We start from the raw sequence: 15600 nt of genomic DNA on the forward strand, positions 1-15600 counted from the left end.
CCGACCACCGACACCTCCCGAAAAGGTGTTCTTTGGCCTTCCAGAGGCCGACGGGGTCATATATTTGTGAATTATTAGTTAGGTCATATATTTTTCGATTTTGTTATGAAAAACATCATATATAATTGTGTTGATCGTGTAGTTTTAAATGTGCAGTTGTTTCATCGCTGCGAGGTTTGGTGTTCGACGACCTCGCCGTGCGTTTGACGAGCTCTGCCCCTTCGTTCGTGGGTGAGCACAAATGACAAGTCCTCCTCCCCCATTAATTATTTGATCTATTCCGATGAAACTTGATAGCTAGCTATATATGTGTCTTGAATCATCAGTATGCGTAACCAATATGTGTCTCCCGTTCGAAAGCGTCATAGTTATAAATATGCATGCATTTGCATATTTATAACCTTGATTCTTTCGAATTGTCCAACGCTATCCATGGACAGCCCGAGTATGTGTAGATTGCGTTCGTTTTTCCATATGCTTTGCTCCGGATCCGACGCATATATTTCGTCAGTGCCTCCCCTGTTGTTCTCCGGGTACACATCCTCTCTGTTTATTGCAGAGACGTGTATCAGGAGAACAGCGGGGAGGTGCTGCCGAAATTTTGCGTCGGATCCGGAGCATAGCATGGGAAAATAAACCCAATCTACACATACACGGGTGGGATTAGGACCTATCATTACCTATTAGAGTGTAGGTTGCATGGACGTAATAAAATTGACAAAGTAGATCAACTGATGAATATATACATGGTGAATTACATATAAAATTGTTGTGTGTCCAGTAGCTCTGAAAGTCAAGATGAGTGACCGTGCTTGGATGTATACCGGTCACACTGGTCAGAACAAATGGAGCGCTGAATGGTTCACAAAAACTAAGGGGTTTGTGCAAGCCACATTTGCAAATGGCCAAAAGAAAACCTGGTGCCCCTGTTTCCGGTGCGGCAATTGGGAAAAGAAGACAGAGGCTGAAATGGGCAAACACCTGCAGAAGAGTGGTTTTACGCCCGATTATACGGTGTGGACATTTCATGGTGAGTCTGCCCAACGTGACCGAGCTGAGGTGGATCGTCGTCGCACCGACGAGCATGGTACCGGGATGGAAAACATGGTGCAAGGCTATGATGATGCTCGGGATTCGGACGAGGAGATGGAGGAATCTGCAAAGGCCTTCAATGAAATGTTGGAGTCTTCGAAACGTCCGCTCCACGAGCACACTGAGCTTTGTCAGTTGGATGCCATCTCACAAGTAATGGCTCTGAAGGCTCAGTTCAACTTGGGCAGAAAATGCTATGACGCAATTATGACAGTATTTGGATGCTTTCTACCCAAAGGCCATGTAATGCCTGCAAATCTGTACCAGTCGGACAAAATCCTCCGTGCACTAAAGATGCCCTATGAGAAGATACATGCCTGTGAGAAAGGATGTGCCTTATTTAGGCTTGACTATGCGGACTTGAACTATTGTCCCATTTGCAAGTCTTCCAGGTATATTGTGGTAGACAACGGTATGGGTGAGAAGACACATACCAAAATCCCCGTTAGTGTTCTTTGGTATATGCCAATCGTACCAAGACTTCAACGTCTTTTCATGGTCGAAGAGACGGCCAGACAGATGACATGGCACAAAACAGGCAAAAGAACCGAACTAGATGCAGATGGGAATCTGATGATGGTACACACATCGGATGGTGTTGCGTGGAAAAAGTTTGATGAATTACATGCTGACAAAGTGGCAGATCCGAGGCATCCTCGAGTCGGCATCAGCATGGATGGGTTCAGTGTGTTTGGTATGACGGCAGCCCAATACAGTTGTTGGCCCGTATTTGTCTTTCCACTCAATCTCCCCCCCGGACAGATTATGCAAAGAAAGAACATTTTCCTGACGTTGATAATTCCAGGACCCAACTATTCGGGCAAAAATATGAATGTGTACATGCAGCCGCTTAAGGACGAATTGCAAGAAGCCTGGGATAATGGGTTCAAGACATACGACGCCTTTAGCAAACGGAACTTCATAATGCGTGTCTGGTACATGTACTCGACGCATAACTTGCCGGCGTATGCGCTATTCGTTGGCTGGTGTGTGCATGGAAGGTTCCCGTGCCCCACATGCAAGGGAGCTCTTGAGTTTCGTTGGCTTCAGGCCGGTCGCAAGTTTTCTTGCTTCGACATGCATAGACAGTTCCTGGATCCTCACCATAAGTTCAGGAAAGACAAGAAGAACTTCATCAGGGGTAGAGTTGTCAAAAACTCTGCACCACCTGCATTGACAGGCCAACAGACCCTGGATCAGTTAAACGCTCTCGAGCCAGATCCACAATGTCCAGGGTACTTCAAGGGGTATAATACTAAGCATGCGTGGACTCACAAAACATGCTTATGGGATCTGCCTTACTTCAAAGACCTCCTTTGCCCACACAACATCGACGTGATGCACACTGAGAAGAATATCGCCGAGGCACTTTTTGGTACATTGTTCGGCATAGATGGGAAGTCAAAGGATAATACTAAGGCTAGAGTCAATCTGGAGGCACTATGTGATAGGCCGTTACAAAACATGAAAGAACCGAAAGGAAAGCAGAACTGGACGAAGCCAAAGGCATGGTTCAATCTTGGAAGTCCAGCTATGAGGGAAATTCTCTTGTGGGTGCAACAGCAGTTGATGTTCCCCGATGGGTATGCAGCGAATCTAAAGAGGGGAGAGAATCTTGATAAACTGAAGATATTTGGTCTCAAGAGTCATGATTGGCACATATGGATTGAGCGGGTAATGCCGGTGATGTTGCGTGGCTTCATCCCTGAGGATGAATGGCTAGTACTGGCAGAACTCAGCTATTTCTTTCGTGTTCTTTGTGCGAAAGAACTATCGCCTTGCGTGCTAGAAGAAATGGAAGAGTTGGCACCGGAGTTGATTTGCAAGTTAGAGAAGATCTTTCCACCGGGCTTCTTTAATCCAATGCAACATTTGATTTTGCATCTCCCGACCGAGGCAAGATTGGGGGGCCCGTGCAAAATCGTTGGTGCTACCCAACTGAGAGGATGCAGAAGACGCTTCGAGAAAAATGTAAAAATAAACGTAGAATTGAAGCATCGATGGCTGAGGCATTCATCACAGAGGAGGCGGCAAACTTCGTAACAGCGCACTACGAAGCCAAAAATCGTCATTTGCATAATCCGAAGCCTCGGTACAATGCTGACGAGCCTAAAAAGGGTGGATCCAACCTCAGCCTATTCAAAGGGAATCTTGCACCAGCTAGTGTTTCACATCCAGTATCTTTGGATAACGAAGAATGGCGGACCATTTCGTTGTATATCTTCAACAACCTGATAGAAGTGCGGCCGTACATCGAGTAAGTTCTTGGTACATTGTTTCGCAACTTCTATTTCCTTTGAACTACTCTTATTCTTGGATATGTCATACAGTCGATACGTCACCATATTCTCGTATGGAGCGGAGATCCAAAAGGATTCCGTCGAAGAGTATGAGCTTCTCGCAAAGCAAGGAGGTGGCTATCCCGGTTTCATCTCTTGGTTCAAACAAACGGTAATTTCTATTAGACAATTTCATATCATTCGCTAATTTGTGCATAATGCAACAATCCTTTCATATTAAACTTGTAGGCTAATTCAGAGTCTATGGACGCCGAATTGAGGCAAGTCGCTAATGGTTTTGACTATAAGGTCCATTCATTTGACAAGTACGACATCAATGGGTATCGCTTTCGTACCTATGGCAAAGAGCTATCTATGGCCGACCGAAAGTCAACAAATTGTTGTGTATCTGCTATCGGCGAAGGAGGTACCGAGTATTATGGGAGAGTTGAAGCAATTTATGAACTTCTGTTCTATGGTGAAAATCCACCGAATGTCGTAGTCTTCAAATGTTATTGGTTTCAGCCGAAGGAGACTAGAAGGACTCATGAACATGTAGGGCTAGTTGAAATCAACCGAAGCACTCATTTAGATGTTCCTGATGTCTATATTATGGCTCAATAGGCGACCCAAGTATTCTATCTACCGTGGGCCTGCCAAACTAATCCAAATCTGAAAGGTTGGGATGTCGTTTATGAAGTGCCGCCGCGTGCTAGACTTTCTCCCCCAAAGGAAGAGGATTATGAACCTCACATTAACCCAGACACATATGAAGGAGAATTCTTCCAAGAGACATGTCTTTCCAAAAAGCGTTTCAAGAACCGCTATACTTCACCCCAAAACATTGAAGTAGACAGTGACAATGAATCCGACATCACCCCAGAGGAGGAACAAGAAGAGCCGGAACAAGAAGAGGTTACTGCTGCGGATGACCTGTCAATGCTTGACCGATTACGTCAAGGTGGCCTTGCACATGTTGATGCCAATGAACCCTATGAGCCCGTCATTGATTATAGTGATGATGATGATTATGCATTTATTGATGATACTGATCGAGAGTATTAGTAGTGTCAGGTATTACATTTTTTTATGTTGTACTTGATGATGATACACTTAAGTGATACACATATTATTATTCATGTCGGTCTTTTTTTATGTTGTACTAATTTCGTTTACTATTTGTCATGGCAGGTGTTGAAAGATGGTGGGCGCTGGTCGGGAGCGTGGTCTGAGGTCTTCCATTCCAGACGCACCTCTCCGCCGAGCGTTGCTGGACAGTATGGCCACACCACCGGGCCCTTCTTCGTCGACCGCGGTGCCCAGCAGGGGAAGAGGTAGGAAGAGAGAGGGTGGGGCACGTGGTCGTGGGAGAGGAGGTAGGGTGACTGCTACGGCGCCTTCCTCGCCGCCACCCCCAGCCGTTTCACCCGAGCACGTGACTGCTAGGGTGGACTCGTCCGAGGAGGACGCTACACGGACTCCGGTCCACGAGCCTCCGGTCCACGGGTCTTGGGCCCACGAGCCTCGGGTCGACTGGCCTTCAGCCCACGAGAGTTTGGCCCACATGACCCCGGAGGAGCACACGTCCGGATGGGGTACCTGGCCGGATCAGCCCTAGGAGCCGAGTGGCCATGCTGATGATGGCGGGGAGCCGACTGATCTTGAGGAGGAGGGGGGCACCATCTACCAGCGTGGTGGTACACGGCTCTCGTCCGTGCTGGTGATCCGCGAGCAGAGGTGGTTGATTTTCCCTGATGGGGAGAGGTACGTAAGTGCATTTAATATTTTTGTACCTTGTGCATTCACGTTTTTTCAAATAACTAATGCGTTGGCCTTGTCATGCTGCAGGGGTTGGGACCACCATCATAGTGTCCGCCGGCCCAACTCCGTCCTTGGAGTTCTTTGCCGGCAAAACTTCCCAGGGTTTGTCACGTTGCCTGGTGAGGGTCGGCTTCCAGAGCTTGGATTGAGCTGGGAGCACTACGTGGCTGCCCCGGCCTCGCCGGATGAGATTATGGACGGTGTCGTGTGCAACACGAGGGCAGACATGGTGATCAGAAAGTTCTGGGTAATTTCTCCTTTACACATTTAAAAATCTTCAACTAGCTAGTTATTAATTGTACTAATCAATATTGTCTCATTTGATTGCAGACATTCTACAGGTGTGAGGAGGGATACGAGGAGGACGCGGCACATGTTATCGAGAATGTCTGCAAGCGCCTACTCCAGAACTTATGGCACGAGGCTCGGGTGCAGGCTGTTCGAGACTACTACGCCTTGCATGGTATCAAGAAGACCAAGCCGGCGTGCCGCGATAAGTTCCTGAGTAAGGAGCAGTACATGAAGGTAATTCTTAAGGCCTTCTCTACTTAAGTTCCTTCATTTAGTAATTCTTAGCCGTAGCGCTCAAGTTTCTATTTGCTAACTTAGGCGCCTCCGAGATGGTGTGCGGATCGGATGGATTGTTTGGAGGTGTTGGTCGATGAGTGGTGCTCACAACGATGGCTAGCCCTCCACAATGAGGCCAAGGACAAACGTGCCCAAATGGAAGGTGTGCCACACCATCAAGGCAGCTCCAACTTATATCAGTTCGGGCGCAACTGGGTATGGGGTTTGCTTCATGATTCATGCAATTCATTCATCATGCTAGCTTGAGCCCTTTAATTATGAATTTTCATTGTTTCTCTCTTTCAGGCATGCTACAATAAGGCGGATAAGGTGCCAGAGGTGTACGACCTGTATGCCATGGCCCACACTGCCTCTTTCAAGAAAGTCAAGGCTTTCTCTCAGTCTGACCTCGATGATGCAAACAACTTCACCAACATCTCCTCCCACAACAAGCTCGTGAGATATAGAGATGAGGGGAAGGCGAGGAAAGGGGAGGACTTTAACCCGAGCCAGGGTCCCATTGATCCAGAGCTGTTGATGATATCTGGTGGCGGGAGGTCCCATGGCTCCATAGCCATTGGAGATGGACTTATCCATTGTCCTAGCACTCTCCCAGAGATCAAGGAAAACCAGTCGAGCTCCGCTCCTGAGATAAGGCCTCGTGAACGGCCAGTGCAACTTGCCATCAAGGTTAGTGATACATACTCAGTTATCTTTCTCCATTACATTGTGTGCGCTTCCATCAATGATTACAAATGGTCATGTGAGTGGTGTTGCAGGCTGCTATACAGAGTGAGAGAGATAGAACGGAGAAACTTCTGGCGGAGGCGGCGGAGAGGCAGCGGGAGTTGGAGGAGAGGACGACAAAGATGATGGAGGAGGAGAGGGCACGGAATGACATGCAGGCAAGGGCCATGTACGAGCTCCTTGTGGTAAGTTTCTTCTGCAGATTAGCCAAAACATTCATGTAGTGTTTGTCTCATTACTAACTAGTATGACTGAGTCGTCAAAACCAAATGTGCAGTCTGTGTGCGAGAAGACAGGTCAGACCGCTCCGCCGATGCCAGTGATTGCTCCTGGGACCACGGTGAGTTTTATTGAATGGACATTACTTGCTAGTCTTAACATTTGAATGTCATCATGCTAACAAGACATTGGAAATGATCTTTGGTGCAGCGTAACTCCAGACAAGCATCGCACGATCCTTCTCCAGCTACCGACACGACCCACCCCGCTCCTACACCTCCTACATCTTGGTAAGTTTATCTAGTGTTTTGCTTAACACATGCATAAAGACCTAGACTTAGCTTTATTTCCTCCAATGCTTACCATAATGACCTAGACTTAGCTTCTTCACCTCCAAAATGACTTAATAAGCTTACTGACCTCCAAAACCATCCATTTTACCTAAGTTAGCTCTAAAACAATCTGTACTTAGCTTACTTATCTCAAAAATTGCATAATTAGCTTAGTTAGCTTATAGACGATCCATTTTACCTAAGTTAGCTCTAAAATGACCCATTTTACCTAGGTTAGCTTATAAATGATCCAGTTCATCCAAGTTAGCTAAAAAATGACCCATTTTACCTAGATTAGCTCCTAAATGATCCATTTTACCTACGTTAGCTTTAAAATGACCCATTTCACCTAGGTTAACTCCAAAATGACCAATCTTACCTAGGTTATCTCATAAACGATCCATTTCAACTAATTTAGCTCATAAACGATCCTTTTCACCTAGGTTACCTAAAAAACGATCCATTTCACCTAGACTAGCTCTTAAATGATCCATTTCACCTAAGTTAGCTCAAAAAGATCCATTTCAACTAAAGTAGCTCATAAATGATCCATTTCACCTAAGTTAGCTCAAAAACGATCCATTTCAACTAAGTTAGCTCATAAATGATCCATTTCATCTAAGTTAGCTAAAAAAGATCCATCTCACCTTAGTTACCTAAAAAACGATCCATTTGACCTTAGTTAGCTCATAAACGACCCATTTCAACTAAGTTAGCTCATAAATGATCCATTTCACCTTAGCTAGCTCATAAACGACCCATTTCAACTTAGTTAGCTCATATATGATCCATTTCACGTAAGTTAGCTCATATATGATCCATTTCACGTAAGTTAGCTCATAAATGACATACTCTTCTTGTTCTAGTCTTCTTCTTGTTCTACTCTTCTTGTTCTAGTCTTCTTCTTGTTCTACTCTTCTTCTTGTTCTACTCTTCTTGTTCTAACTTTCTTATTTTTCATTTTGCAGAGTTCATTCACTTGACAAAAGCTTGCATAGATGGAGTGCTCCTTATACCTTTATCTATTTCTTTTGTATCGTTGAACTATGCATGTATCGTTGGATGAAACTATTGTAATATATATGGTTGGATGCCTCTATGTTGAACTTGTTATGTATGATGAACTATGCATGTAATATATATGATTGGATGATGAAGTTATGTGTTGGATATCTTATATGTTTGCTCTGTAATGGCCTTTTGAAATATATCTATATATGTCATCTATATTTGTGATGAAAATTGTTGGATTTAATAAAAAACAGATAAAAGAGCCAATATGCAGGCTCTTTGCCGTCTGCCACCGATGGCAACGGGCTCTTTGCCATCTGCCGCGGACGGCAAAGAAGGCACGTAGCATCCAGCTGTGCTTCCTGGGAGCTGACCCGTTTGGTCAGTTTGCCTACAGTGGCAGACGGCAAAGACTTTGCCATCAGTGGCAGACGGCAAAGAACCTGCCATGTAGTGACGTGTAGATGACATCATACGGCGGACGGCAAAGACACTAGAAAGTTTGCCGTCAGCGGCGGACGGCAAAGGCCTGCCATTAGCCACTTAACGGACTGACAGCACAATTATTGCCGTCCGCCTTCTTTGCCGTCTGCCGCGCTCTCTTTGCCGTCTGCGGCGGACAGCAAAGACTTTGCCATCAGTAGCAAACGGCAAAGTAGCTGTTTACCGAAGCCTACTTTGCCGGAGCCTTTTGCCGTCCGCGGCTGACGGCAAAGGCCTTTGCCGTCCGCCGTTCATGCCTTTGCTGTCCGCCGTGGTAGACGGCAAAGTAGCTGATTCCTGTAGTGTTTGCCTTTAGGATGTTTACATTTACTTGATGGTTTGTACGGTGCAGGACAGAAACTTTGGCTGTAGTGCGCGATTTTACATTTTTAGCTGGAAAGTCAAATGGTTCTGATTATTTTTGAAATTCCTTCCTATACAAATTTTTTATTTTTCCTAATTTTGGTAGAATTGTTAAAGTATCAGAAGTATGGTGAATGTTCAGATTATTACAGACTGTTCTGTTTTAGACAGATTCTGTTTTTGATGCATAGTTTGCTTGTTTTGATGAAACTATCAACTTATATTAGTGGATTAAGCCATGAAAAAGTTATACTACAGTAGACACAATGCAAAAACAAAATATGAATTGGTTTGCAACAGTACTTCGAGTAGTGATTTGCTTTATTATACAGATCTTACCGAGTTTTCTGTTGAAGTTTTGTGTGGGTGAAGTGTTCGATGATCGAGAAGGTATTGATGTGAGGAGAAGGAAGAGAGGCAAGAGCTCAAGCTTGGGGATGCCCGAGGAACCCCAAGTAAATATTCAAGGAGACTCAAGCGTTTTATACTATTTTGGCAACTTTTTATACTATTTTTGGGACTAACATATTGATCCAGTGCCCAGTGCTAGTTCCTATTTTTTGCATGTTTTTTGTTTTGCAGAATATCCATATCAAACAGAATCTAAACGGTATAAAAATTTACGGAGATTTTTTTGGAATATATATGATTTTTGGGAAGAAAAATCCACGCGAGACGGTGCCCGAGGTGGCCACGAGGCAGGGGGCGCGCCTGCCCCCCTGGGTGCTCCCCTGACCCTCGTGGGCCACCCGTAAGGCGGTTGATGCCCTTCTTCCGCCGCAAGAAAGCTAATTTATGGATAGAGATCGTGTCAAAATTTCAGCCCAAGCGGAGTTATGGATCTCCGGGAATATAAGAAACGGTGAAAGGATAGAATATGGGAACGCAGAAACAGAGAGAGACAGAGAGACAGATCCAATCTCGGAGGGGCTCTCGCCCCTCCCGTGCCATGGAGGCCATGGACCAGAGGGGAAACGCTTCTCCCATCTAGGGAGGAGGTCAAGGAAGAAGAAGAAGGAGGGGGGCTCTCTCCCCCTCGCTTCCGGTGGCACCGGAGTGCCACCGGGGGCCATCATCATCACCGTGATCTACACCAACACCTCCGCCACCTTCACCAACATCTCCATCACCTTCCCCCCTCTATCTACAGCGGTCCACTCTCCCGCAACCCTCTGTACCCTCTACTTGAATATGGTGCTTTATGCTTCATATTTATCCAGTGATGTGTTGCCATCCTATGATGTCTGAGTAGATTTTCGTTGTCCTATCGGTGGTTGATGAATTGCTATGATAGATTTAATTTTCTTGTGGTTATGTTGCTGTCCTTTGGTGCCCATCATATGATTGCGTGCGTGGATCACACCCTAGGGTTAGTTGTATGTTGATAGGACTATGTATTGGAAGGCAAGAGTGACAGAAGCTTCAACCTAGCATAGAAATTGATGCATACGGGATTGAAGGGGGACTAATATATCTTAATGCTATGGTTGGGTTTTACCTTAATGAACATTAGTATTTGCGGATGCTTGCTAATAGTTCCAATCATAAGTGCATAGAATTCCAAGTTAGGGATGACATGCTAGCAGTGGCCTCTCCTACATAATACTTGCTATCGGTCTAGTAAAGTAGTCAATTGCTTAGGGGCAATTTCACAACTCCTACCACCACTTTTACACACTCGCTATATTTACTTTATTGCTTCTTTACCTAAACAGCCCCTACTTTTTATTTACGTAATCTTTATTATCTTGCAAACCTATCCAACAAAACCTACAAAGTACTTCTAGTTTCATACTTGTTCTAGGTAAAGCGAACATCAAGCGTGCGTAGAGTTGTATCGGTGGTCGATAGAACTTGAGGGAATATTTGTTCTGCATTTAGCTCCTCGTTGGGTTCGACACTCTTACTTATCGAAAACTATTGCGATCTCCTATACTTGTGGGTTATCACCAGCAAATTCAAATTCAAATCTACGCTGATCCACACAATACGCCGGATCGCATCCCCGATCACAACAAAAAGGAAGAAAATATGCCTAGTTTTTACATGACCGAATCCAAAAGAACATCAGTCCGACAGTCCATGCATTTCTGCCCTGTCGGACCATCCATCCCAGCAAGATGCTTCCAGATCAAGAGGTGTCATCGCCAACGCGTAGGAAGCCTCCGTGTCTGCGTCCACCTCCGCCTCCACCGCGTCCTCCTCTGCCACCTCACCAACTCATCTTTCTGCCGCTCCAGCATCTGGTAGAGGTAGTATTGCACAATCATTCTAGCATCGACATCCAAAGAGTTGATATTCAAGGTCAACATCTTGGCGTCCTCGGCATTGGCGGCGATCTTCACCCTCTTTTCCTCAAGCGCGACCTTCTTCTCCTCGAGCACCACCTGTCGTGGGTTTGTCACGGCAGATGTCCTCGTGAAAGGACTTAGTCATGGAGCCATCGCAACAGGTTAGCTTAAAGGGGTTAAACCGGACAAGGGGACACGGGAGTTTATACTAGTTCGGCCCCTTCGATGAAGGTAAAAGCCTACGTCTAGTTGTGATTGGTATTGCTAGGGTTTCGAAGGCCAGGGAGCAAATCCGCTTTGTCTGGCTCTCGAGTTGTTGTTGTCTATCTCTAAACCGCGGCCGGGTCGTCCCTTTATATACATAGGTTGACACCCGCCGGGCTACACAGTCCCGAAGCCGGTTCATAAACGTATCCAGTTTGGCCTCTCTCTTTCTATCTTACTATACAAGTTACATGACTAGGCCGGTTTACATTTACAGACTGTAACCCGCCTTTGGGCCCTCCGTAAAGCGCCATCATCTTTACATCTTCATGGGCTTCTAATCTTCAAAGAGTCAACCCAGCTACATAAGGCCGGTTTACCTCCAGTAGTAATATCCCCAACATTAGGCCCCAGATTGGTTTGAACTTGTTCATCACTACTGGAATCTGGCACTTTGCCATCTGCCATGGCAGATGGCAAAGGCATGGTCGGCGGATGGCAAAGGCTTTGCCATCAGCCAGCAGATGGCAAACAGTTTGTCTGAAACCCTGCCGGCAAAGGCTTCTTTGCCATCTGCTGGCTGATGGCAAAGAGCCTGTGGCTTTGCCATCAGCTGGCAGATGGCAAAGCCTCTTAACGGGGTTAGCCCCGTTGGAAGGCTAACGGCAGGCTCTTTGCCGTGTGCCAGCAGATGGCAAAGGCTGCATGCTTTGCCGTCTGCCAGCACATGGCAAAGAGCCCAAATAGGCCAGCCCAAATTTTACGTGTAGATGACACGTGGCCTCTTTGCCATCTGCCAGCAGATGGCAAAGTGACTATATTGCCCCATTTAATTTTGTTTTTTCTTATATCAATTCATTTTCACAGAATATCAAACACAAATATATTTATATGACCAATATAGCATATTCAATACATATTACCAATAGTCATGAACACATATATCCAATACATGTTACCAATAGTAGCAAGGTTCATCCGTACATATACATAGTTTCATCAATATTACACAGTTTCATCCATAGGTAACAAGTTTCACAAGGTCAAAACAAAAACTAAATACAAGCACTCCATCAACCCAAGCTTCCGTGATCTTAAGCAAATCTGTAAAATGGGAAAGAAGAAAGTTAGAAGAAGAAGACTAGAAGAAGACACCATTCTGTACAAGTACAACACCATTCAGCGGGATCTTTATCTATTTTTTGAAAAGATTCCTTTATAGTTTATTTCAAACTGAAAAGGATCTTTATCCATTTTCTGAAAAGATTACTTTATAGATCATCTTCTACATGCACAGAACAGAAGTAAAAGACAAGTTGGGAGTTGTGCATTTCAAACTGAAAAGGATCTTTATCTATTTTCTGGAAAGATTCCTTCATAGTTGTTTTTATTGGTCAGTAAAAGTAAGTAGGAAGACAAAGATTATGGTGGAAATTCTTTTTTTCTCTTTCTTGTGGACTGCAGGAGTGATAAAATGGTTTCTTTTGTTTATAAGCGTAGTTTATAAATCATGACACTGTTCTCTTTGCTTTTGAACCATGTGTGCGATGTAGGACAGTTTTATAAAATGAGCAATAGCATCAGCAAGGAAAGTAATATGTAATTACAGACATCTAAACCCATAAATATCCTCTCAAAATCCATATTCCAATGAACTGTCATTGTCTTACTCTCCTTCCTGTAGTATTTATAGTTCTTTTCAAGGTAAGCTTCACTAAACAGTTGAGAAACTTGCAGGTTCCATTCAAGAGAAAACTCGAGACATGTTTTTCTGTGCATTGATCTATCAATGATGTTGACAGCAAGGAATAGTGTTTCACCTAGTAGCTCAAGCTTGTACTGCACCTGCATTGGACAATGAAACATTGGGTTTGTAAGAACTTTACATTCCAGAGAATACTAAGTTAAGACTACTTTGCCGAATCCACGGAGCATCGAATGGAATACTTACCTCAGTCAACCAGTCAATGGGAATACTACACCTTTTCTCATTGATATCAGTTTGGTGTCATGTAGGTGGGGGCCTCACAACTCAACTCCTACAGCACAGAGAATTTTGCAATGAGATTATTATTGTCATACCAGGTCAGAACTCTGTAAATAACTCGACAGGGTTCCAAGCAGATAATTACCTTGGTCTGTCTGTAGAAGTTGTAATTTCAGCGACATATTCGGCAATTGCGAGGGAGTTCCTGACATCGCAGCTGTCGATGTTAGGTGCTACCTGGTAACAAAAAGAACAAATATGCTGAAATATGAACAGAGGTACTTCAAAAGCAGGATGCTGACCATGTAAATGTCCAAAGATCGATTAAATCTTCCATCAACTTATATGAACCAGTTGTTCACAAAATGTCATGGCATCATGACCCACAGGCATGACACCCATACAACTTCGTTTACTAACTATAATTAGCGTGTCCAGCATGCCATCTACCCTACACAAAAAAAGAACGCGCTTCTTTCGCTAATAATTTTAGGATGTCGTGCTTTTCATATGGACAACAGGCATTGCCGCATTCATACCCCCAATACTACATATAATCCCCGAAACAGAAAAGATCCGCTAGTATAGTTGCTTCTGGCAGTCTGGGGCACCACAGTAGCATGGCAGCTTGATGATTTCAGCATCCACAGAAACGACGTTGTTCAAGACATAGCCATAGTCGTAGCAATGCTCCGGCAAAGCACGTATGCCAGTTAGAACTCAAGAGAAGCTATATAGTTTTTCCTATAGAAATTGTTGAGATGCAACATAAATCAATTAACCTGAAGTGGAAGTACCGTGTCGGCAGCAAAAAGCATCACCTTTTCTAGCTTGACGTCGTGGTGATTGGTTAGGACACACTGGGCGAAGAGGTTAGGGTTGCAGCCATGGTTTATGAACCTTGCAAAACTTCCAATGGAGCCAGCATCAATGCAGTACTCCGGTGCCGGTGGTGCCTCGGAATTGTTCTCAACATGAAGTGATGGCATATGCATATCAGACCCTGACCTTTTCTCTATAAGAGTGGAAACAAATCATTTACAAACATCCATTTTTCAGAGACAAACTAAGAAACCGAGCAATGAGACAAATGATGCATAAGAAATAAAAGCTTTAAGTGAAAAATTAGTACCTCCAGTCCTCGGCAACACACCAACATACTCACAGATTGGAGCCCCGGGGAGGATGGCTACACATATCATCATTAAGTAAAAAAAATATGTATGTAATTATAAAAATCTGAATCTAAATGTGACCACCTTTGATGAAACAAAAAACTGCTAGGAATTATGGAACAGAACAACGAACAGCATTGATCCTGCCACAAATCAAACTCATTGAATGCTGTAATATGTGGGTGTAACTGTACAAAACCATTAAATTCGACTAATATAGGCTTTAAGCAAAAAAATCATAGGAACTAACACCATGTTATCATTACTATACTGTGCAATTTTTTTTACTTATTTAATATTCTATTATCTACTTAGCAATAATCCATGATGGCTATCAAGAATCCATCCATAATATAAAAAAGCATCACCTGTATAAGAAACAAATAAAGCTAAAAAATCAAGTTCCTCTTGCAAACTTTTTCCACCACTAGCACAGGGGTTCGGCATGGAGAGGGCGGCTGGGTTGGCTGGGGAAGTGGGGTGGATGCTAGGCGAGGCGGAAACTTGAGGGAATGTGCTTGCCGACCAGATGCCATCCAACAACTGCTAACTGGCCACCTCGAAATCGTGCACAACGGTGATGTTATCCCTCAAGCATCTAGACGATATATTGGGTAGCTGGCCATGGTTAACTTCAGAGGTGCAGTTGTTGGTCACGCTGAAGAAAATGCAACGGGTGTTGTAGGCTTGCGAACACACAAAACTTCCTCTGATAAAATTCAGTTTCGAACCAAATAGATATGAGCTTTAAACTGAGATATCAACAGCTCTCAGCAGGTGAAATCGGGCCTTCAACGAAACACAGCCCAAATTTCAATCTGAACAAAATCAAGGAAAATTTGAATGGGGAAAAACTTAAGATCAGAAACAAACCTACCCACCTGGATGGTTCACGCGAACGAGCAATGGCGCATAGTGGATGGCGCGATGGTGGGGAAGGCCGCGGGGAGGGGCCGGTGCCGTGGCCTGGCTCGGTGGAGGGGCGGGCGCAGGGGCGGGCTGCGGTGGCGGGGACGGCCGCGGTGGCCG

The 15600-nt window shown here is 44.6% G+C and overlaps 1 protein-coding gene across 4 annotated transcripts; it reads right to left on the bottom strand.

Annotated features, from left to right (window-relative positions):
* Window positions 1–12669: 12669 nt before the first annotated feature.
* Window positions 12670–15490, bottom strand: LOC119303370 (histone-lysine N-methyltransferase, H3 lysine-9 specific SUVH4-like). 4 transcript variants are annotated; one of them, XR_005147893.1, is made up of 6 exons: window positions 14529–15444; window positions 14218–14411; window positions 13936–14140; window positions 13542–13633; window positions 13361–13448; window positions 12673–13254 (listed from the first exon to the last, which is right to left on the bottom strand). XR_005147893.1 is itself a non-coding variant. In XM_037580496.1 (5 exons), exons 1-4 carry the CDS (start codon window positions 14599–14601, stop codon window positions 13442–13444), a joined length of 366 nt encoding a protein of 121 aa, XP_037436393.1. In that variant the 5' UTR covers window positions 14602–15444; the 3' UTR covers window positions 12689–13254; window positions 13361–13441. The 4 variants fall into 4 exon arrangements, 1 of the variants encoding a protein (XP_037436393.1); XR_005147891.1 differs by lacking the exon at window positions 13936–14140 and adding an exon at window positions 15453–15490 and having other exon boundaries at window positions 12688–13254; window positions 14529–14585; XR_005147892.1 differs by having other exon boundaries at window positions 12670–13254; window positions 13542–14140.
* Between the last annotated feature and the right edge of the window lie 110 nt (window positions 15491–15600).

This window comes from Triticum dicoccoides, chromosome 5A, assembly GCF_002162155.2.
Source record: "Triticum dicoccoides isolate Atlit2015 ecotype Zavitan chromosome 5A, WEW_v2.0, whole genome shotgun sequence".
Lineage (NCBI taxonomy): Eukaryota > Viridiplantae > Streptophyta > Magnoliopsida > Poales > Poaceae > Triticum > Triticum dicoccoides.